This window comes from Leptopilina heterotoma, unplaced genomic scaffold, assembly GCF_015476425.1.
Source record: "Leptopilina heterotoma isolate Lh14 unplaced genomic scaffold, ASM1547642v1 Lhet_135, whole genome shotgun sequence".
NCBI lineage: Eukaryota > Metazoa > Arthropoda > Insecta > Hymenoptera > Figitidae > Leptopilina > Leptopilina heterotoma.
In genome coordinates, this window is record NW_025110854.1 from 2,142,790 (window position 1) to 2,167,189 (window position 24,400).

The following is a 24,400-nucleotide window of genomic DNA, read 5'->3' on the forward strand; positions in this document are numbered from 1 at the left end:
GTGATTGATATTTTTAAGTTATATTTAAGTTATTTTTAAGTTTAAATGATGCAAATAATGCGGCCTCCTTAAAAAATGATTTAATGTATCTCTTTAGTAAAGTAAATTTATGACATTTCATCCTGTCTTGACTGAAATTATACACCCCACACTTATCGCGCCTATTTTTTTCTCTAGTTTGTTATAAGAAATCCTTTTACACGCAACAAAGTCAGGTTAGAAATTTATTTATTATTTTTTTTTTATAAGATTTTTAATCATTTTCATACGTGCATAAAAAGACCAAGGAGTCACGAAACTCGTGGCTGAAAATAGAAGAAAACAATTCTCTTCTATTTCTAGAAAAAAGAATTATAACGATACTGAAGATTATCAGGTTTTAAAATTAGAAAAATTAGAGAAAAGTCGAGATAAATTAAAATAAATAATTTAAAAAGTTAAAAACTAACAAACATCCAATCAAGATTCGCGGTAGAGAATCGCCGCCAAGTAAAAAGCAAAAAACCGCGATATATATTCTCGAAATACCCAATGGGAAATTTACAACTGGCGGAGTACTGCGCCAGCACTGGCAGTACTGGCAGCTACGCTGACAGATAGCACTGGCATGGCACTGGGATGATAACGCCGTCTGGCGCTGCCGAAGTACTGTCTGTCAGTGCTGCCAGACAGCGCTGGCGCAGCACTGGACCAGTGCTGGCTGAGAATATTGCCGCAATAAATGCCGTATTGTTATTAATTATTATTAAATTCATAATTATAGATAATTTAACAACAAAATGGTAAATAATATTAATAAATAGTTATTATTCATAAAATATTTCTCTTCTCAAAGAAATTGTATTAAAGATGGAGACTAACAATGGATATAGTAAATGAAGTAGAAAAAAATTGTTTATAACATTTAAAAATTAAATAATAAACAATTACAGTAAGTGTGCATTAGATTTTCATATTTTAGTACCTAACGATTGGAATCTAGAAATATACTTTCATTAATTACAAGTTAGAAGCATTATTGACGCCAAGATTTTTAAATTGATGAAATAGAAATTTTTTATTATGACGAGTAATTAATTAGATTCCGTTTTTTGTGAATGTTAATTATTAAGTTAAATTTTATTTGTTACAATTCAAAATGCAATGAAGAACATTGACTTAATTCGGAAGTGTAATTAAGCCGCAATGTACAATAACAACATCTAAGCCCGGGTTGTTTTTTTCAACTGCAATATGTACTTCGAGTTGTGTAGGAGAGAAAATATTTAAAATCAATCATTATTAAAATTTTAATTACAAATTTTACTTGGTAAACTTTTATTTCACTAATTGTTTGGACAGTCACAAAATCTTTTACTTGGCGGAACTTTTTGCATCAAAGATGTTTTTGTTGGGATTTAAATTCACATAATTATAACACAGATAAAAATGTTTATAACTATGGTTATAATTTATTTGAATTATAATCACAATAACAATAATAATAAAAATGTCTCGGAAATAATTGTTTTGAAAGTTTCAAATATTTCAACAAACAACGAAAGCAATAATTTTTCGCACAGCAAATATAAAAGAAAGTTGAAGGATATTCAATATTCAAAAAGACTCATTTGGACTTTAGAACTTTTGTGGAATCAGTAAAGTTATAACAGTGAGAAAAATCGCACGTCTAATGTAGCACCTTGGCATTTTCTTTTACAAGTTTTGTGTAAAAGTTTTTGCAATCTTTTAAAGGCGGCAAAGAGAGCGAGAGAAAAAGAGAAAGAGGTAACAAAAGTAGAGCTAAAGAATGGTTTGACTTTGAAAAAAAAGAGAAGGTTCTTATTTGAGAAAAGTTCGTGAGGTAAAATAAGAAAAAAAAATAAGAAAAAGAAGAAGAGAAGTTTAAAGTAAAAAGAAAGGAAAAAGGGGGTAAGTTTAGCAAACAAAACGACGTGAGACTATTCATTTTTTTCCTTAACGTTTTTTACGAATATTTCTTGTATCACGGAGAATAGATTTCTTCTTTTGTTTTCAGGAATAACAAATTTTAAACTTGTAGTTTCCTTAAATTCAAAATGCAAAATTAATCTTATTTTATTAATTGAAAAGAAGTATACTATGTATTTTACCATTAAAATTTTTTTGTCAAGTTTTAAACTTCTCATCGAGAGATGGAATTAATTACACTCTCTCTAATCAGCTCTAAATTTGAGGCAGTGAAATTTTACTGCGCCTTAAATTTAGAGAAAATTTGAAAATGTATGAAGCCTTTTTAATTAATGTCGTATTATTTATGATTATATTTATAACAGATTATAATTAATTAATTATACTAATTAAAATTAATATACAGAATTTTAACTAATCTATAGAATAATTTTACTATTTCATTTGAAGAATCTAATTTTTTTATTTACTAAACTTTAAGTGAAGATTACTCAACATAATAATAATTATAATTAATAATTGATAATAATACATTTTTTTTATTAATCACTAATTATAAGAATATGTACAAAAATTCTTTGCAACACTAAAACAACTAAACTTGCAGGAATATTGCCAATATTACTGTAAGTTTAGGTGTAGTGGGGGAACTGTTAAATAAAATTTTTTATAACTCAGTCATAAAAACGGCGTTTTTTGGTACTCCGGAGATAAGTAGAAAACTGCCTTCTCTTGAACAGAGCGTCATAAGAGCTCTTATTCGTACGGAGTGCAAATAAGACTACCCCAGAGTACGAAAAAGAAAAATAATGTAACGACTGCGATGAAACAAGTGAGAAGAACAGCATGAGTCGACGTTTTTATCGAAAATAGTAGCACACAGACTACTGCAAAAACGCGTCGCGATAAACTTATTTGCGCAGGCGTAGATATATATAAGGCTATTCAAGTTGGGTGGGGGAAAATTCAAGATGGATGCTAACTGGTGCACCAACATTGTATAGAAAGTGTATGGGATAGAGTCTAATTTTTTAAATATCTCGCTTAAACGAAATTTTTAACCATAAGTTTATTAGGATTTTATGTTTCATTTTTAAAGAACTATTTTTTGCAATAATAAAAATCGATTTTATTTTTTTATTGATTTTATTATTGCAAAACATAGTTCTTTAAAAATGAAACATAAAATCCTAATAAACTTATGGTTAAAAATTTCGTTTAAGCGAGATATTTAGAAAATTAGACTCTATCCCATACACTTTCTATACAATGTTGGTGCACCAGTTAGCATCCATCTTGAATTTTCCCCCACCCAACTTGAATAGCCTTATAGCAATAGTTATGGACAGCACTACCAACCTATGATTCGCTAGAAATCTAAAAATCTCTATGATTTCGCTATCATTGTCAAAACATTTCCTCAACATAACCTCACTTTTTTTTATCAACTGTCAGAATAATTAATATTTGGAGCCTATGATTTGGAGATGGTTATTTGAGAACGGTGGGCTACGCCTCCCTAAGTACCCTTCTCTTTGTAGGCCACACCAAAGGTTTTTCAACATTAATACTGAAATGAATTGTTTACCTTTAAATTGTCAATGAAAATTAATGTTTTAAGTCGGTTTTTTTGTGGTAGGGGGGCCGACCCCCCCCCCGCGACAAAACGTTTTAGTACGTTTGAATGTATATCGGTAAACTAGTTTTGTGACAAATCTGGGTGTCTCGTTTTTAACGCCTTTTTTATGACTTTATTATAAAAAGTGTCGTTCGTAACTTGTGTGAACTGCTTTTTGAATCTCGCGCAAGTTTTTCAAAAACGCTATCAGTTCACATTTGTTACGAAATGTACTATTCTAGAAGCTAAAATAAAAAAATGTGATTGTAAATTGTTAATTAAAAGCTTTATTTCATTGTTTCTCATCAAACAGTCACAAGTATGCGTAAAGTAACCATTTTACGCACTGAAAATCACTTTACACACTGGAATTCACGGTGTGTAAAGTAACACTTTACACACCGCTATAAAAAGAAGTACTTTACACACAGTTTTCTCTTTTCTGTGTGTAAAATTCAATTTTACAGGTTAGTGTTGCAAAAAATAAATTTTTTATTATTTAGTGATTCTGATAGAAAAAAAATTGTCTTTATCAGACCAATCAATTTTCGAACCGTAGGTCTCTTTAAACTGTCCCTGTCACATATAATATATTATATTCAGTCGAACCTGAATAAGTTAGAGTTCAGCGCTTATCCAGGTTAGAGTGTATATGTATATATAAAATAATGTAACTAATAAGATAATAACAACTATAATCGCATTAAATAAAAATTTTTATCAACGGCTTCTCACTGATGAAAAGTAAGAGGGTATTATAGTAATTTATTTTATAAGTAAAAAAGGGTGAAGTAATTTACCTTTGTCGACTCATTGTATCCAACAATGACTGCAGTGTACCATTGAGTGGTGCCTTCTGCCCGATAAACTTCTACTCGGAACCCAACAAGTACACTTGGGGTGGTCAGCAAAATCTTTTGTCCATCCTGCATTTCTGCCCACCTTCTCACCGCACTACCCCAAGGTGTCGAACCTTTCGTTAATTCCCAGTCCTGCTGTAAAAAAGAAACAAACACCACAAAAATTACGTACAAGTTTTAAATCCACTGACAATACAAATAATTCTTTTTACTAATAAACAATTTTTATAAAAAATTATTAAATCTCAAACATCCATCTATTATCAAATAAATATATACGTATACCTGAATCAGATAATTATATTACATTTAAAGTTAGTTTTATAAAATTCAAAATGGCGGATCTAATATTGCTGATTACAAATTGGAACTTAGTTTTCTAAAATTGAAAATGGTCTATCCAATAATGGCCGAATTTCCTTAAAGTTAGTAGGATTCGCAAGTTTCCGAGCTCGGTTTTTACTGATTTCAAATTGTAACCAGCCATTTTGAATTTTGAAAATCTGATGTCAGATTCGTACACTGAGAAAACATTCAAATAGAAAAATAATTTTAAGTGATTTTGTTTAATTGAAATTAGTTTGTAAGCTTAATCCCAATATATAGAAAATATTTACTGCTTTGATTCAAAAATATTATTTGTTTCAATAATTATGTTTAATTCAAATTCATATTTTCTGTTTCGATTTAAACAAAAATTATGTTTAAAAATTTTATGTTTGATTCAAACTTAAAAGTTAATTATGAATAATTTAAAATGAACCATAACTTATGTTTGAATTAAATATATTATTTCTTTAAATGAACCAAAAAATATGTTTCAATTAAACTTAAATATGTTTGACTGTATAGTAAAGATATTTTAAGTTTGATTTAAACAAAATATGTTTGAACCAAATAAATCGTTTTCTCAGTGTAATCAGTGACCTTGACAACCCCTGAGTAATGATTTTTATTAAATTAATGTATAAAAATAAAAGATTATTTATTTTATTTTCTGTAAAAAAACACTAAAACAGTAATATTTTCATTTACTTGTGCACTTAAAAACATAACGGTCCAGACTTTCTAGGTTGATCAATATTTTCTAGAATTCATCTAGTTATGCTGTAAAGTATTTATACTTTTTCAACTGTCTAACTAGTTGTCTGAAGGGTTACAAATGACAATAAGCACAATACAATTTAATTTCTAATGAAATAAACTTCTTTGATAATAATGTTATAAGGTTCACAACGGCATTGCGTAACATAATGTTTAATAGAAGCTGAGATTATTTAATTTACACATAATAAAGTTTCAACCTAGATTTAAGTTAAAAAAACATTGTTATATTAGATTTAGGAGTACTTTTGTACAAAAGGACATTTCCCGTTATGTTTCTTAAATAAATAAATATAGAAAACTGTCTAGAAACAATAAGGAATCTGTGCAATTCCACGCCACTTCGACAGCGTTTTGGAGTAAGCAAATGGATTTTAATGAAACTCAGGGATTGTAATCTATATATAAAAAGAAATATTTTCACCAAAAATGAAGTCAAAATATTCGCTACTTTTTGAGATAGCAAAATTTTGAAAAAATTTTGAAATCGTTATATCTCCCATAAAACTTTATAAAAACAAAAATTTTTTTCTCAAAAATTCAGGATGAAAAAACGAAAAAAAAATGTTAATAATGTTTATATAAAATTTTGTTAATTAAAAAAGTTATTTAAATAATTTTACTTAACTTTTAAGCGGCCAGTTCAAATTCTATTGTTTAAAGAGAAAAATTAACTTGATTGTTTAATATTTAATATTCCGAAAGAAAATTTATATACCACCAAGAAATTTTCAAGTTATTAAACATTTTATTTTGCTCTCAAACAATATTACATACAACAAACAGACGACATAGGCTGCGCGCGCATCTTTTCTCTGGTCTTAGAAAAAATGTCTTCCTCTAAATCAGACGAAAGATGCGCGCGCAGCCTATGTCGTCTGTTTGTTGTATGTAATATTGTTTAAGAGCAAAATAAAATGTTTAATAACTTGAAAATTTCTTGGTGGTATATAAATTTTCTTTCGGAATATTAAATATTAAACAATCAAGTTAATTTTTCTCTTTAAACAATAGAATTTGAACTGGCCGCTTAAAAGTTAAGTAAAATTATTTAAATAACTTTTTTAATTAACAAAATTTTATATAAACATTATTAACATTTTCTTTTTCGTTTTTTCATCCTGAATTTTTGAAAAAAAAAATTTTTAGTTTTTATAAAGTTTTATGGGAGATATAACGATTTCAAAATTTTTTCAAAATTTTGCTATCTCAAAAAGTAGCGAATATTTTGACTTCATTTTTGGTGAAAATATTTCTTTTTTTATATAGATTACAATCCCTGAGTTTCATTAAAATTCATTTGCTTACTCCAAAACGCTGTCAAAGTGGCGTGGAATTGCACATCTAGTACTACGATGCAGAACCTAGAAACTTTAAAAGGGTTGCCAGGTTGGGCTACAAACCGCGATTTGGGCTATCTTTTGCATATATTTCGCGGCCTAAATTTTGAAATCGCTACAAGTAGCGATTGGGCTATATATTAAATAATAACTGCGGTTTTTGGGCTTTATGTGGATGCATAGCAACTTTCATTTAAAATAATACATGAAAAATCATATTTATGGTTTTGCCAACCAAGTAAATAACAAAAAATATTAAAATTAATACTTCATTAATTTTATACATAATTTACTATTTTGAAAATTCAGATTTTACTTATATAAAAAATATTATCTATTCTACGTCAAAAACCTCCAATGAGGTAGAATTACGTTACTAAAAACCGCGATTTGGGCTACATCTCTATTTTTATACGCTTTTTTGGGCTTTAAATATTACCGCGGTTTTTGGGCTACATCAGCGCCTTCTAATTGCGGTTCTCGTTACTAGGAATCTGGCAACCCTGACTTTAATGACAAATTTCCACACGGGTAATGCATTTATTTAACCGAGACTTATAATTTTGTTTTTACGATTTACGTAATGAATTTGACGCGAACGCGGACTGTAGACAAGCAAGACTGCCATTTTTAAATTCACACATGTACTTTTTGAGACAAGCAAATATTTTTGTTTGACTCAAATAAAATGATTGGTTTGTTATGTCAAGCAAATTTTATTTAACTGAATAATAATCTCTATTCCAAACACTAATTTGGTTAAATGAAACAAACAAATTCAAATACAAATTTTCTTTCGGGTATCCAAACAAATTTTACGTATTTATTAAAATGAACCAAATTTTTATTTGAATCAACAAAATTGTTTATTAAACAGTTCGGTTCAGTGAAATAAACTTTTTCTCAGAGTGTTGGAAATTTTTAAGCAATTTTAATTCAATTGTCTTTTACTTGCGACTATATGAACACTGAATTATTTATTAAGAAAAATTATTTTAAATTCAAAAATACATACTATAGACACGTAAAGGCAGAAATTGTTTAGTATTTCTAGATGTAAAGCGAAATATCCATATTTCATAGGGCAATGAACAAGTTCTTTTCTTACATCGATAATACCCGCGACTAAACGAAGTCACTGGCATATTGGAAAACTTTTATAAGGGAACTTTCTTCCTGTATATAGAAAAAACCTTGGTTTACAAAAGTTTCCGCGTCAAAACTTTAAAGTTTGCTTATGTCTCATATTTCCAAAAAGAGGTTTACAGTATATTTTATTAGAAAAACCATACCTATACTCGTGACCTTTATTGCAAATGTATATAACACGATTTTAAATTGATAAATTCCTTTTACTCAAAATGGTATATTATTTTTAAATAATAGAAACAAAGCACAAAAGAGGAACACTTAAAGTAATTGGTTACAGATGATACTACTGAAAATTCGAAGTCAAAATGTCATTTGGTTCAAAATTATGACTTAAACTCAAAAAACAAATTAAAAACAAAAGGTAAAAAATCTTTTTGTCCGAAATACTACACTAGTGTTTTTTCTTGTTTTTTCCGCTTACTACGAACTCACAATCAGAATTGTTAGATTGACTCAAAATTTTGAATCTAAAAGAGTGTGATAACACCTACAAATAACTTAAATGTTTAATGTAATGTAGTGTCAAAAGAAATTTGATCCTTTTGATTATAACATTCGCGCCTTTTAGCGTATTTTTAAATTTATCTAAAAATTTTGAGCCAATCAAACAATTCTGACTTCAAATTTGGATTCATCGAGAAAAGTGACGTGGAAATACACTTATGTAGTGTCATAGCAAAAAAAATTTCTTTTTTTGATTTCAAGTCGGTTTTTGAGTCGTTTTTTGAATATAACTCAAAAAAAGAACCAATCTGACAATCCTGACTTCGGATTCGGATTTAGCGATCAAAAATACATGAAGATATACTAATGTAGAGCTTCAGCCAAAAACTTTTTTTGTGCCTGTGTATTTCTTCTTTTCTTCTATTTTTTTTCTTACTACACTCGAATGCCGGTTTAGCGGACTGTCGGGGGAGTCGTCTATTAAAGAGAACAATACCTTTCACGAGTCAGGACAAAGAAAATCATAAATCAAAAAATTTAAACTTTAATCTCAATAATAATTTGGTTCCTATTAAAATACTATTATACTTCTTACTATGAATAAAAAATTATTAAAAAATTACCACGTAATTTAAGAATTACGTAAAATGTTAAATGCAATAAATAAAGTAATTTAATTTAATTATTAAAAATTTAGTTTAATTTATTTTATTTCAATTTATTATTTCTAACGTATCCCTATTTTTTCTCATCTTTGACTCAATAATTGTATGTCTGAATGATACTAAGATATTAATACTTTACTGTACACATGTGTCGTTAGCATAGTGGTTAGAGCGTGGTCTGTTAGTCCGTAGGTCGTAGGTTCGATTCCCCTCGTGAGCAATTTTGTTTATTTTCATAGGTTTGCGATATTTCTAGATTCCAATCGTTAGGTACTAAAATATGAAAATCTAATGCACACTTACTGTAATTGTTTATTTTTTAATTTTTAAATGTTATAAACAATTTTTTTCTACTTCATTTACTATATCCATTGTTAGTCTCCATCTTTAATACAATTTCTTTGAGAAGAGAAATATTTTATGAATAATAACTATTTATTAATATTATTTACCATTTTGTTGTTAAATTATTTATAATTATGAATTTACGACTAATTAATAACAACCCAATGGGAAATGCCAGTGTAGTGCCGATGTTCACCACTGGCTTAGTACTCAGACGATTGTTCGGCGTAGTCTAGCCGAGCCTCGACAATTAGTGCTGGCGCAGTACAGAATTTTTGTTTCGCCAAAGCTTGGACAAGCCACGGCGGCAAGTGCTGGCTGAGTATAGAAAAATTGTTCACAGCGCTCTTTGCCAACATTGCTTAATTGACATAAACTTGAAAAAAATTATAAAAAAAGTTTATAAATGTTTATAAATATAAATTTATTGAAAAAAATTAATATTTTACTTTTCAGTTGTTCATTTTTTATTCTTATTAAATTTAATAATAACAATTTAACACAATTGTCTAATTTTGTAAATAATAAATTATTTAAACAAATTAAAATTATAAACAAAATTTAAACTTTAATCTCAATAATAATTTGGTTCCTATTAAAATACTATTATACTTCTTACTATGAATAAAAAATTATTAAAAAATTACCACGTAATTTAAGAATTACGTAAAATGTTAAATGCAATAAGTAAAGTAATTTAATTTAATTATTAAAAATTTAGTTTAATTTATTTTATTTCAATTTATTATTTCTAACGTATCCCTATTTTTTCTCATCTTTGACTCAATAGTTGTATGTCTGAATGATACTGAGATATTAATACTTTACTGTACACACGTGTCGTTAGCATAGTGGTTAGAGCGTTAGTCTGTTAGTCCGTAGGTCGTAGGTTCGATTCCCCTCGTCAGCAATTTTGTTTATTTTCATAGGTTTGCGATATTTCTAGATTCCAATCGTTAGGTACTAAAAAATGAAAATCTAATGCACACTTACTGTAATTGTTTATTATTTAATTTTTAAATGTTTTAAACAATTTTTTTCTACTTCATTTACTATATCCATTGTTAGTCTCCATCTTTAATACAATTTCTTTAAGAGGAGAAATATTTTATGAATAATAACTATTTATTAATATTATTTACCATTTTGTTGTTAAATTATTTATAATTATGAATTTACGACTAATTAATAACAATACGGCATTTATTGCGGCAATATTCTCAGCCAGCACTGGTCCAGTGCTGCGCCAGCGCTGTCTGGCAGCACTGACAGACAGTACTTCGGCAGCGCCAGACGGCGTTATCATCCCAGTGCCATGCCAGTGCTGGCTCTCAGCCTTGCCGCCAGTGCTGCCAGTGCTGGCGCAGTACTACGCCAGTTGTAAGTTTCCCATTGGGAATACGGCATTTATTGCGGCAATATTCTCAGCCAGCACTGGTCCAGTGCTGCGCCAGCGCTGTCTGGCAGCACTGACAGACAGTACTTCGGCAGCGCCAGACGGCGTTATCATCCCAGTGCCATGCCAGTGCTGTCTGTCAGCGTAGCTGCCAGTACTGCCAGTGCTGGCGCAGTACTCCGCCAGTTGTAAATTTCCCATTGGGTCTATGAGAAAGCAAAGTATTCATAAAATGAGCACCAAAATTATAAAAAAATATACAACTTGGCAGCGGTTTTTATATTTTATTTTTCTAAATTTCTTTTGTCTGTTTATTCATCTTCCTTCATTTTTATGATTTTTGTCTTCTGCCTTAATGTTTTTAATTAGATTTACTACGTTCTTTACTGTATTCTCTCTTTTCTTTACTATTTCTTTTATTCTTTTTTTCTTTATCTTTTCTATATAATGTTTACTTTTGTCTTTAACCTTATTTTAATTCTTACTATTTTTGCATCCTACTTTTGTTATCTTTTCTTCTACCATCTTTGCCTTTCCACTTCAAAAAAGGGTTAAAAAAGTAACTTTCTCCAACACTTGCTCTGAAAGGAGTACTTTTCTTGGTAGAAAAGTGTGGCGAAAGTAGAACTTTTCTCAACTGCTCTGAAGAGCGTGGCGAAAGTAAAATTTGGCGTGGCGAAAGTAATTTTTAGCGTGGCGAAAGTAAATTTGGCGTGGCGAAAGTAAATCATGAATTTATTCTTTTTTCTTGTTCTTTGACCGAGATTTATTTTGTATCTAACTTCTTCCCCACTCAAAACATTCGTCTTTTATTATATTAAACATAAGCACACACGGAAAAAAATTTCCTGTGAAAATTACAAGATTTCCTGTGCCATCTATGAACGGCGGTTGTAGTATCCACAAACGGCTGAGTTTGGGAAATACACAAACCAGAATGAGTCTTGTCACAAACTTCAGTTTATGATTCAACAGCTTAAACAGTCACTCGCCTGCATAAAGCACAACTTAACCTATTTGTATATTTTACGAAAAAGTTTGTGTTTTCTATAAGAAATATTTCTCCGTGCACGTTAAACTAAAATTATACGAAACTCACGAAGAAACCTTTCCTCGCAAGGCGTTGGAGAAAACGTAGTGCACAACTCGTGGTGAAAGAATGATTTTTCTCGAGTGATTGCTGCTCTCGCTACGCTCGAGCCGCAAACTTCACTCTCGAAAAATCACACTTTCGCTACTAGTTGTACAATGTACTATACCGATGAGACTAGACTTTTTACTAACCTATAATTGAAGGGCTACATAAAATAAGGGGACGAACGCGTGGTTGAAAGGGATAATATCAGTCAGGTACACGGAAAAAATTAGTCGCGGAAATTTTCCTCGACTTTGTTGAAGACTCTTGGATTTAGTGGAAAGTGTTTTAAAAATCATATTCACAGTTTTTGAAGAAATAGACTACAGTTGAAGAAACTTTCCGCGACTGTCGAGGAAAATGAAGACTCCACGTGCATGTAACCGATTCCGCCACAGTCGCGGAAAATTACAAACCTGAATTTACTCTACAGCGTTCTAATTTTTAATTGACAGTCGCGGAAATTACTTAAAATTTTATAATGTATATATTAATATCGATGCATTGAATAATAAAAATAATAATCTTGTCAATCAATTGTAATAAATTGTTAAAAAAAAACTGTTAAAAAAACAGTGTTTATTGGTTTTAACGCGAGCACCTTTTGTGCGCACCATTTTCCGCGACTCGTCGACGAAACCTTCTATGAAATGTTAGAATAATTCCGAGACTGTTTTCCGCTACTAGGTTTTAGAAAGTCCTCGACTTTTTTTGGAGAATTTCTGCTAAAATCGTAGAACATTTCTAAAAGTCCATGAAAGATTCTTTCATATCCGAGAGTCTTCGATTAGTCGCTGAAAATTTCTGCGACTATTTTTTTCCGTGTAGCAGCGAGCGGCTCAAGGCTTGTCACTGCTACCTGACTGGTAATGTCTCTTCCAAGCCTCGCGTTCGTCCCCTTATTTTATGTATAGCCCTTTAATTATGTATGCTCTCTTGGGACAAAAATATGATTACTAACATATTTAACAATAAATTAATATGAAATGAGAGTACCAAATAGTAATAAAAACCATTTAAGTCTTGTTAGATTGCAACATTTTATAATACACAAAAAGTTTTAATTTTTTGATAAATTTATAGAAATTTCCCTGACTTTGAAAGAAATTTCCTGACTTTTTCATGACCAAAAAAATTCCCTAACCGTTGGACACTCTAGTAAAAAAAAGGTGAAATATACGAATATTTTACCTGCGCTCTTTTGAATAATAAAATAAATAATAAAAAAAATTTGTTTCCTTTATAAAGATACGAAAACCTCCAAATGGATTAACTGTTGTTACACTTGATTTTTCCGCCCAATAGAAAAGTTTCAAAAATATTTCAAGTATAATAGTGCACACAAGTTTCTCTTGTAATTGAAATGCCACTTACCAAGTGCAGTTATAATAATACACTTGATTGCTATATCGTTTCAAATAGATATACAGTAGCCAGGTTTGTTACGTCCTATTATTATGCTGACTATCTTACATAATCTCGTATCAAATGTCCCTATACGAAGATAAACGGTAATAGCAGTAATATAACGGCAATTATAACGTTATTATATGCACAGACGTATTACTCAGTAATCAATCTCAACCGTAATGAAGCTCTAAACCTAAATGTCACTACTACATCATACGTATGTATATATAGGTATACAGATAATTCAATACGTATTGTGCGTACTATATAATATTACAAATCATTTTATTCTGTTATTGTTCTTCAGGATCCAATTTTACAAACGAAATTATTAAACCCCTTCTAAATTATCAATAATTATTGACTACACAGTTTTTCTAAGGATAGAAAATTGAAATAAAAAAGAATCAAAACGTTACTTTGCAACACTTTTGATTCGTTTTTTGTCTCAAATTGATAAACTATTTTTAGATCACTTTTTTGAATTAAAATCTTCTTTTGTAAAAAAAAACGTTTTCGGCGGCGACTTCAGGGAGCTTATATTAAAATAATTTAGATTTAAAGAATACAGTTAGTATCTAAATAAATTTAGATTATTTAAAGAGGAAGAGTAATAAACTTTGGTATTCGGAAGAGAAAACAATTGACAATTCTATTGGCAAGAGAGTGGAAATAGAAGAAATTAACAATTAACCTTTCACGATTGTGCTTCTAAACAGCGCAGCGGATATAAGTATATATAATAGTGAATGCTAAATACAGGAATAAACCACGAGAAATCATGACAGTCTGACCGAACATTACTTTTACTACTATCTATAGTTTATGTACAGAATCGATATTATCGCAGACTAACTATATTTAGATTATAATTTACTCTATCCGGAAACGTTTAAAATTTAAATTAATTTATCGCACACTATCTTCGAATACCGAACAATAGCATCAAAAACTTGATTCAATTTTTTTATTTTCAGATACTAACTATATAATTATTTTTTAAATAATTTAAGTCTACGATGAAAAAATTTGCCATAGGATTGTTGAATAAACTTTGCTTTTGAATGTTTTTCATTTTTTACACTAAGGTATTATATTTTCCACTCCGAAACAGTTGAATAATAATCAGTTCGATTTATATCCTGTATAAATTCTGTCTGAAGTTGTTGAGTATACAGTTTTCTTTAAATTATAGTATCAAATTGATACACAATCTGTGAAAACCGTAAAGTAGTAAATTGCAAAAAATTTATACCAAAAATATGAATCAAATCATAATTTGATCCAAATTTTTGATATCAATTTGACACCTCCAAGAAAACTGTGTTATTATGTTTTTGGGAAAATGTGAATAAACACACGACTTCTACTAAAGATGCAATAAGTGATTTAGCGAGAAAGTAATATCTATTGCTGATTAAAATATATTCTATAAAAAGGAAAAAAAATGGTTTGGATCAGTTAGAAATTATTAAGATTCCCTACGACTGTCTTACATACTATTTCTTTTTGCAAAGGCTCGGAAGACGAAGTTACTCGTGACCCAAGTGCTTTGCCAAGGACCGTTATGGGGGAACGGGAATATGTTGGCGCCTCAACTTGGCAGGTTGACAATCTTCTAGACGCGCACCCGCCATGCCATGCCACACAAGTCACCGAACGAACCAGAGGAGAGAGCAGCTGCCAGCAAAATAAAATGAGAACAGATCTCTATACACATCCCTATCTCTAATGTAGAATATACATATGAGCTCTATGACATTTGTCAACTTTTTTCCCCTCTCCCAAGAAGAAGAGCAATATGACACAAAAGAGTCAATTGTATTTTTCTAGTTCAGGGTCAATTACAAGTTTAGTCATGAAAATATTTATCAACTTTAAATATTAAAGAATTAAATAAAACAAAAAAGAAGAGAAAAGTTTAGTTTAATTAACCAACTGTATTGCTACAAAGTTACACTGCTGCTGGAAAAATTCTGCATTCAATTTGAGGAAGAATCCGACAAACAATCGGAACAAACATTAGTCCAATTCTATTGATTCGGATTAAAAATGAAAAAATTTCAATTTTAAATTAATTTGGTGGACCATTTGTTTCACCAAAACGAATTTAAATAGATTTGTCTTTTATTTAAGATACGAAACAATGAAAGTGGAATAACTTTTGTTTCGTTTATTTGTTGTCTTAAATTTAGTAAGTACAATTTTTCTAATAGTATAAGTTTACAACAATAAATTTCGCAGTTAATTTAATATAAAATAACAATTGGTAAAAATATCCAATTATATTAGGGGCCATCCATAAACCACGTAGCCTCTTGAGGGGGTCAAGCAATTGACTCTTGTAGTCAAGCAATTGACTATGACAAGAGAAAAAAATGGGGAAAAAGGGGTTAAAATTCCCAAAAAATGAGGCTACGTAGTTTATTGACGACCCCTTAGTAAAAATAAGTAATTGTTAAAAAATAACTTTTAGTAAGAAATAATTACTTGTTACTTTTTTGAATTTTTTGAATGAAAATATACAAAGGGGAACAATTATTAATATGAACTTCTCAGGCATCTTCTTCGGAGCGTGTTACATTTGTAAAAAAAAAGTTGTAATAAAAATAACTATTAGAAAAACAACTAATTTTTAGTACAAAATATATATATCATTTTTCGTAAAAAACAGAAAAATAAATGAAAAAGTAGCTAAAAGTAATTGAATTAGTTAACAAACAATTGCAGATATTTTATATAACCTAAAAAAGATTTCAGTTATAATAATAAATAGTTATTTTCAACCATTAACGAGAAAAATAACAGTTATATTTTGTAAAAATCGCCCCTCTTTCATATATGTTTAAAATATTGAGGAGAAGACGGCCCTGACCGCAAGCAACAGAACTTTTCTAGCATGTGAACGAGTTTTGTATATAGTTTTCGCGAAACAGTGGAAACCTTCTTCAAGTTTTAACGGTAAAAGTTGAGCCAGTTTAATTACTTGGAAACAATTCTCCAACTCTAGAGTGGACCCTTTCCATTTTCAACTTTTGTGCAAAAAAACAAGGAACGAAAACAGTGAAGTGAACACAAAAACAATAAATGTATTTCTCTTATTAGAAAATATTTTTTGTAAAGGCAAATTTTTTAACAAACAAAATACCTTAACATTTATTTACCTTTATTTATATTTTATTTTCTTTATCCATTATTTAAAACGTTTTGATAAAAAAGAAATTGATTCAATTCATTTCAAATCTAATTATTCCTCTTTTTACAACTATAAATAAACGAAAAAAATTGAATTAAATAAAAATGTTGCAGTGAATTTAATTGAAATGAAAACAAATAAGTTGAGTACAATTAAATAAAACAATGAATTTAATTTAAAACAACAATTTATCACATCTCTTGCAGTTTGTAATTATAAAAAAATATAGAAAAAAATACAATTTGCACTTTTTACACAAAAAGAGAAGACCTACATAGGCTCCTACATAGCAGTTAATGACTAATGAACTTCTCCGTTTTAGAAAATAAAAAATGTATTTTTATTTTCATAACGTAAAAAAATATATAACACAATTAACCTCTTTCAGAAAATTATATATATACATATATATATATATATATATATATATATATATATATATATATATATATATATATATATATATATATTTCATCAGAGAGATTAATGATCTTGTTCCTCTTCCTTTCGAAATTAATTATCCCTATTAATGAATAAATAACCATATATACACACTAAAAAAAAGTTTTACTTTCAGCCTCTTTTTGAGGCTGAATTTAAGGTGTAAACGGAGTCAGACCTTTTTTTTCCTGTGTATGTAACGCCCATACAATAAAAAACGTATCAATAAAATTAACCAATTCGAATATTTATTTTTAGTTTACTGAAATATTCATTTGAATGATTGTATTAAACTTCTAAGTGAAGATGAGAATAAAAAAATGAAGAAAACAAGAAGAGTTCACTACTCTAAATTATATTCTCGTTTCGCGAGTTGTGACGGCAGGCGCGCTCTATTTTTAGCTGGAGATTTGGTCCATCGCGATCCACCTGTTTCCCCCTTCTCTCCATAAAAAGACTCGGCGACTAATCTAATTTACTAACTCGATCTATCCATTTCCGGGAAGGAGGGGACTAGCGATTTTAGATAAAAGGGTATAAAATATTCCCCTGCTTGCACGCCTTATTTAAATTTGATTTTAATCTATACAGACAAGCAGGTGTTGCTTGCGAAAACTCATCTTTATAATATTAAATATCAAATTAAATAATTTTCAATTATTTTTAGAAAATTTCATTATTATGTAGGTACTACTACTTATTATTATTATTATTATTATTATAATTATTATTTTTATTATTATTGTTGTTATTATTATTTTTACTAGTATTTTTATTATCATTACTAGTTTTATTATTATTATTTTATTAGGTACTTTATTATATTCGCTATGTGCCTTTTTTATTTATTTTATTTCTTCCAATTTTAATCTAATTTTTTCATTTATTGTTGGAAATAAATCAATACAAATAATAAAAACAAAAATTAATAATAATTATTTATTATTGTGATTATATTATTGCATTGAAAAAAATTTTTGATTCAAATAAGTGATCACTTTTCTATTATCAAATTCAAATTTATTTTTATCAAATAATTTTTATTTAGTTCAATTAAATCGTATTTGCTTTAAATACTGAAATTATTGGTTTAAATACAATTTATTTTATTTACTTAGATAAAAATTATTTCAAAAAAGTAAAGATTTATTTTACAATATAATGGACAAGTAATCGGTTATTTGAATGAAATAAATTTATTCTTTCAATGTAATTGTTACTATTACTATAATTGTTATTATTATTAGTAATTTAACTAATTTACTATTAACATAAAATTGTTAATAATATTTATTACCAGAAAAGATTTACTAAATAATTTTAAAAAATAATATAAAGTTTAAAAAAAACTAATATTAATTTGTAAAAAATTCTAACTATTGCTTAAATGTATAGATCAGATATTATAAAAATACAAAATAAAATACTAATCATAACAACAATAACTGATTGGCTTAATTAGGCAATTAGATATTATTGATAATAATATTAATTCTATTAAAATCATAAGAAATAATTTTAATTTAAAAAAAATGTCCAATTTTTCATAAATTTTATTAAAAATACATAGACCACTGTGATTACAAACGGCGAATGAATAATTTATTAAAAACCAGTTCAGTTCATATTCTACAAAATTATCAATTCAAAATATCACTTCTTTTATATTCTGAAATGCAAGTAATTTTTTAATTCGTCAATAAAATCAAAGCGCCCATCATGATAACAAAAATTATTTTCTCTGATAAATACCTAAATTTATATTTTTCAATCATATATCCTATTCAATTCTTTACATATAAATTTATAAATGTATATACATTTTTTTACACTACACACAAATTCAATTTATGTGCTGGACAGATTTAATGTTTGATTATTTAAAAGAGAAAATATTTCACCTCTAAAATGGTCCAATTTTTCATATTTCCCGAATTATGTAGAAATACATTATTTCACATTTTGCATATATTTAAAAAATGGAAGTAATAAATTTATTTAAAATAGTAACTAAAATATATGAAGTGGTAAAAAATAAGAAGCGTCTATAAAATTAATTAACCTATTAAGTAGAATTAATTAAATAATAAAACTAATAATTAACGACTTTTTAATTTTACATTACGGGCCAAAATAAGTGAAACCGGCCACTTAAAAAATTTTTGTCTCCAATTTTCAAGCTATCTATGATTTTTGGTAGATATATGAGTACACTTTTTCCCCCCACAATATTTTTCAAAAAAAAATTTTATTTTTGAAGTAACCCAATGGGAAATGCCAGTGTAGTGCCGATGTTCACCACTGGCTTAGTACTCAGACGATTGTTCGGCGTAGTCTAGCCGAGCCTCGACAATCAGTGCTGGCGCAGTACAGAATTTTTGTTTCGCCAAAGCTTGGACAAGCCACGGCGGCAAGTGCTGGCTGAGTATAGAAAAATTGTTCACAACGCTCTTTGCCAACATTGCTTTTTTGACATAAACTTGAAAAAAATTATAAAAAAAGTTTAGGAATGTTTATAAATATAAATTCATTGAAAAAATTAATATTTTACTTTTCAGTTGTTCATTTTTTATTTTTATTAAATTTAATAATAACAATTTAACATAATTGTCTAATTCTGTAAATAATAAATTATTTAAACAAATTAAAATTATAAACAAAATTTAAACTTTAATCTCAATAATAATTTGGTTCTTATTAAAATACTATTATACTTCTTACTATGAATAAAAAATTATTAAAAAATTACCACGTAATTTAAGAATTACGTAAAATGTTAAATGCAATAAGTAAAGTAATTTAATTTTTAAAAATTTAGTTTAATTTATTTCATTTCAATTTATTATTTCTAACGTATCCCTATTTTTTTCTCATCTTTGACTCAATAATTGTATGTCTGAATGATACTGAGATATTAAAATTTTACTGCACACACGTGTCGTTAGCATAGTGGTTAGAGCGTTAGTCTGTTAGTCCGTAGGTCGTAGGTTCGATTCCCCTCGTCAGCAATTTTGTTTATTTTCATAGGTTTGCGATATTTCTAGATTCCATTCGTTAGGTACTAAAATATGAAAATCTAATGCACACTTACTGTAATTGTTTATTATTTAATTTTTAGATGTTATAAACAATTGAGGCCTTGGATCCAATAACTCGCCCGACGCTCGAAGAAACGCGCAACTGCCAGTCAGTGAGCAGTGAGCGCCTCTGGGCCACTCACTGCTATTCGACTGGCATTAGCGCGAGTCTCCGAGCGTCGGGCGAGTTATTGGATCCAAGGCCTCAATTTTTTTCTACTTTATTTACTATATCCATTGTTAGTCTCCATCTTTAATACAATTTCTTTGAGAAGAGAAATATTTTATGAATAATAAATATTTATTAATATTATTTACCATTTAGTTGTTAAATTATTTATAATTATGAATTTACGACTAATTAATAACAATACGGCATTTATTGCGGCAATATTCTCAGCCAGCACTGGTCCAATGCTGCGCCAGCGCTGCCTGGCAGCACTGGCAGGCAGTACTTCGCCAGCGTTAGACACCGTTATCATCCCAGAGTTATGCCAGTGCTGTCTGTCAGCGTAGCTGCCAGTACTGCCAGTGCTGGCGCAGTACTCCGCCAGTTGTAAATTTCCCATTGGGAATCAGGTGTTGAAGTTTAATATTTAATTATATTACCAATTTGAAGTCGACAACGTTGATCAACGAAAAAAAATATTCAATAAGAATATTAGACAAAAATAATGCAGCAATATTGCTACAAAATTAAATAAAAATAAAGATTCCTATTTATATTTAGACAATTGTTATATATTCCTTAAAAGCAATATTGTAATACATAAAACGAATTTTTTTCGTTAATCAACCTTTGTCAATATTTAATCAATATTTCAAAAAATAACAATTTTTAAACAAAAAATATTTTTTTCGCTTATCCATTGATCAGAAACGTTGTAAACTTCACCTACGCAGTATTTTTTAATAAAAATAAAAATTAATTGGTCCGCAAGTAAATATTTATTTGAATAATAGATAAATTGTGGAATATTAAAATAAAATAATTTTTAGATTCAGTTTAGAATTGAAATTAAAATTTAAAAAATGTTGGAACATTGAAGAAATAAATTTTTGAAACTCTTGTTATACAAATTCTCATTGACCTTTGATTTTGATTTATAAAAGAATAAGAAAGAATTTTCGGTTTTACGATTTTGATTTGATCATCGATCGCGCGAACTTGAAAAATGCATTTAAACTATGGACAAACTACTTTGGGAAGACTGAAATTCTAGTTGGCAAACTTCTCAAGAAGAAACTTTCAAGTTATCTAACTGATGAAAGATTACCGTTGAAGGAACAGGTAAGACATAGTCGTTCCTTCCTTGCCAAAGGGGGTTTTCATGAAAAGCAAAGAGGAGAGAGAGATAGAGAAGAGGAGGAGGAGAGAAGTCTCAAAAGCGAGAGCAAGCAGTTCTTAACTAAGTTGGTAACGAAGTAAGTTTCCAGTCGTAAAACGGAAGCAGAACAGCCAAAGTGGGTAGTTCTTAATCGCTTCGGCAGAATAATTCGTATCTTTTAATCTCTCCGAAAAAGAAAATGAATGGCAAGAAAAATAAGAGCGTATAACCGGCCTTGCAACTTTTTTGCGAAAAAGAGATGTTTTTACTACAACTTTTTCTATTCGTTTTATAGACAAAAGAAAGAAAAAACGCCAGAAAGTTTTCACATGATGGAAAAAATTTAAATCTTTTTCTGATTTCAAATGAATCGAAAAATCTACAAGTTTACCATTTTTTTAACAAGTTCTACTCATTGATACACAGCAAATTTATTTTCATTATTTAATATTATAATAATAATTTTAAGAATTTTCAACCACATAAATAAAATACTATAAAATGTTTTTTATAGTAAAATTGCAAAAAACGCAAAGTATTAAATTATTATTATTACAAAAATTAAATTATTTCATAATACTGTTTACCTCTTCTAAAGAAAATTGATCCTTATTTTGTTTCGTACTAAAACGATTAAAACTTTCAATATTTGAGGTTATGTCAAGTATTACAAAGAATAATTAAATAATAAGTCCCCTGCAGAAATGACATTCATTCACAAAATAAAATTATTTAATATTGTTGAATTTGTACGAAAAAAGAAAAACTTACTGTGAATGGCTTGATCTTTCCGAATTCAACAAAATCCAATCTATGGTCTTGCATAAATTCCACAGGCATCACGTCTTCCGGAAGTAGTGCACGTGTCACAAATGGATAGAAGGTCTGAAATAGAAAATGACAAGTAATTATTAGATTCAGTCAAGACTACATAATATTGGAATATAAAATGATATGATTAGTCATGTGAAATATGATTTTCACGAAGAATTGCGACACAATAACAAAAAGCCGCATCTTACGTGACAGTAAGCAATGAGAAAGCTTCCCTCGATCTATGAATGCAACATTAATTTTAAAATATATACACATTTCTTATTTGGATTTCCTAATGCACACACTTTTTGATCAATAGCAATTAATAAAAATAATTAATTTCAACAAATATTCTATTCTTTCTTCCGTATAGAATGTGTACAAAACAGTAACAGACGCGTTAAAATGAAGTAAGCTGAATATCGAAAAATATCGAATTATCGCAAAAACACGTGTGCCGCGCTGCAGTCGCACTTCAAGTTCTGGCGCGAATATTTGAAAAACATTTTTCAAAAATTGAAATGAAAATGTAAGAATTGAATTTTTAAGACAATAAATCAATAATAATTATTAATATTTCTTTCTTTCTCACTTCGAATTCATTTCTGCTTTGCGAACAACTTTTATTTTTCTTATTTCTATTATTTTCAGTAAATAATTCCAAAAAAATGTGTTAAAAAACATGAATTTACTAAATTATTTATTTTAATTGAAAAATAAATTTAAAACTATGAAAAATTCTGGGATAATTCAAATATTATTTATTTTAATTTTCAATTTATTAAAATATTTACAAAATTAATGTCCCTAAAGTTTGGAACGTTCAAAGAATGGCAATATTTTTGTTTCTGCTTTTAATATTATTGTTTTATTTAAAAAATATTATTTTCGACTACTCTTTAAATTTGATTTAGTAAAAATGTTTACTAATTTGAATTAGTGTCTGACTTTTGCTTTTAAATTCGTAAATTATATTAATAAATAATAATTTTTACTAATTTGTTAGTAAAATTTACTAATTCAAGAGCAGACGTCAGTCACTAATTCAAATTAGCAATCATTTTTACTAAATTAAATTTAGAGAGTATATATAGAAAAATTAATTCTTAAAAGTTATTATCTTCACTAAGGAATTTTCGTGTAGGAATCAAAAGAATTTAACAATATGGGTGAGAAAATAAAAAAGTGAATAAAAGATACACTCAGAAAGAAATTTGTTTGTAACAACGAAATTTAGGTTGAATTATTTATACAGTTAACCAGAGATTTGATTCAACTAAAATCTAAAAATTGAATATTTATCATTCAAACCTAATTTGTTCTGAGTGTTATACACTATAATATAATAAAAACTAAATAAATAAGTAAACAATAATATAAAATGAAAAATAAATTATAGTGAAGGAGAATAAAATGAAAACATTCGGACAAATAGTTTTAAAAATTTGTTTTTAAAAATCATTTAGATTTCGAAACGTTGAAGTAAACTAATTTATATAATAACTATTTGTCCGAATGTTTTCGTTTCATTCTCCTTCACTATAATTACTATTTCTCGGACGTAAAAGATTGATTTATAATAAAAAATAAATAACAAAATAATAAATATCTAATTAAATAATAAAAAATAAACTAAAAAAACCAGAATAAAAAAATTTCCATGCTATGAAAATGTATTCTCAACGAACAGAAAACACAAAAAAAACTTTTAATTGAGAAAATTTTTGTAATTAAAATAAACAAGAATCTCGAATTAAGAAAATGTTACTTTAACAACATTTTTTTTTTAAATTAAAAAATACCAAAAGTGAAAAGAAAACATTATGAACAAAAATGCTTTTTCAATTGATGAGCGCACGATATAAAGCAAACATAAGAGTTTCTGTCAATATCAAACTTTTAAAAGCAGAAGAAACAGCGTGAAACTTTTTAATTTCTTTTTTTTTTAAAGAAGAGTTCTCAAAGAACTTCTAAAAGGTAAAAGAAATACCGTGAGTAATTAAAAGTTCGTTAATTATAATTAAAAGTTTATAGCAAAGAGAAAAAATTCCAAGGTGAATAGTACTTCTCTGTTAAATTGCAATTAAAAAAGTAAAATTGAATATATATATATATATATATATATATAATGCATATAATGTGAC

General features: G+C 28.2%; 1 protein-coding gene across 3 annotated transcripts in view; it reads right to left on the reverse strand.

Annotated features, from left to right (window-relative positions):
• LOC122497717 (probable JmjC domain-containing histone demethylation protein 2C) overlaps window positions 1-24,400 on the reverse strand; it is a 550,088-nt gene that overhangs the window by 353,399 nt on the left and 172,289 nt on the right. For all 3 annotated transcript variants that reach the window (XM_043604996.1, XM_043604995.1, XM_043604994.1), the window contains exons 3-4: window positions 22,212-22,325; window positions 4,348-4,542 (exon numbers count right to left, since the gene is read on the reverse strand). In XM_043604996.1, the coding sequence (XP_043460931.1) occupies window positions 4,348-4,542; window positions 22,212-22,325 (309 nt within the window). The remainder of the gene's footprint in view (window positions 1-4,347; window positions 4,543-22,211; window positions 22,326-24,400) is intronic.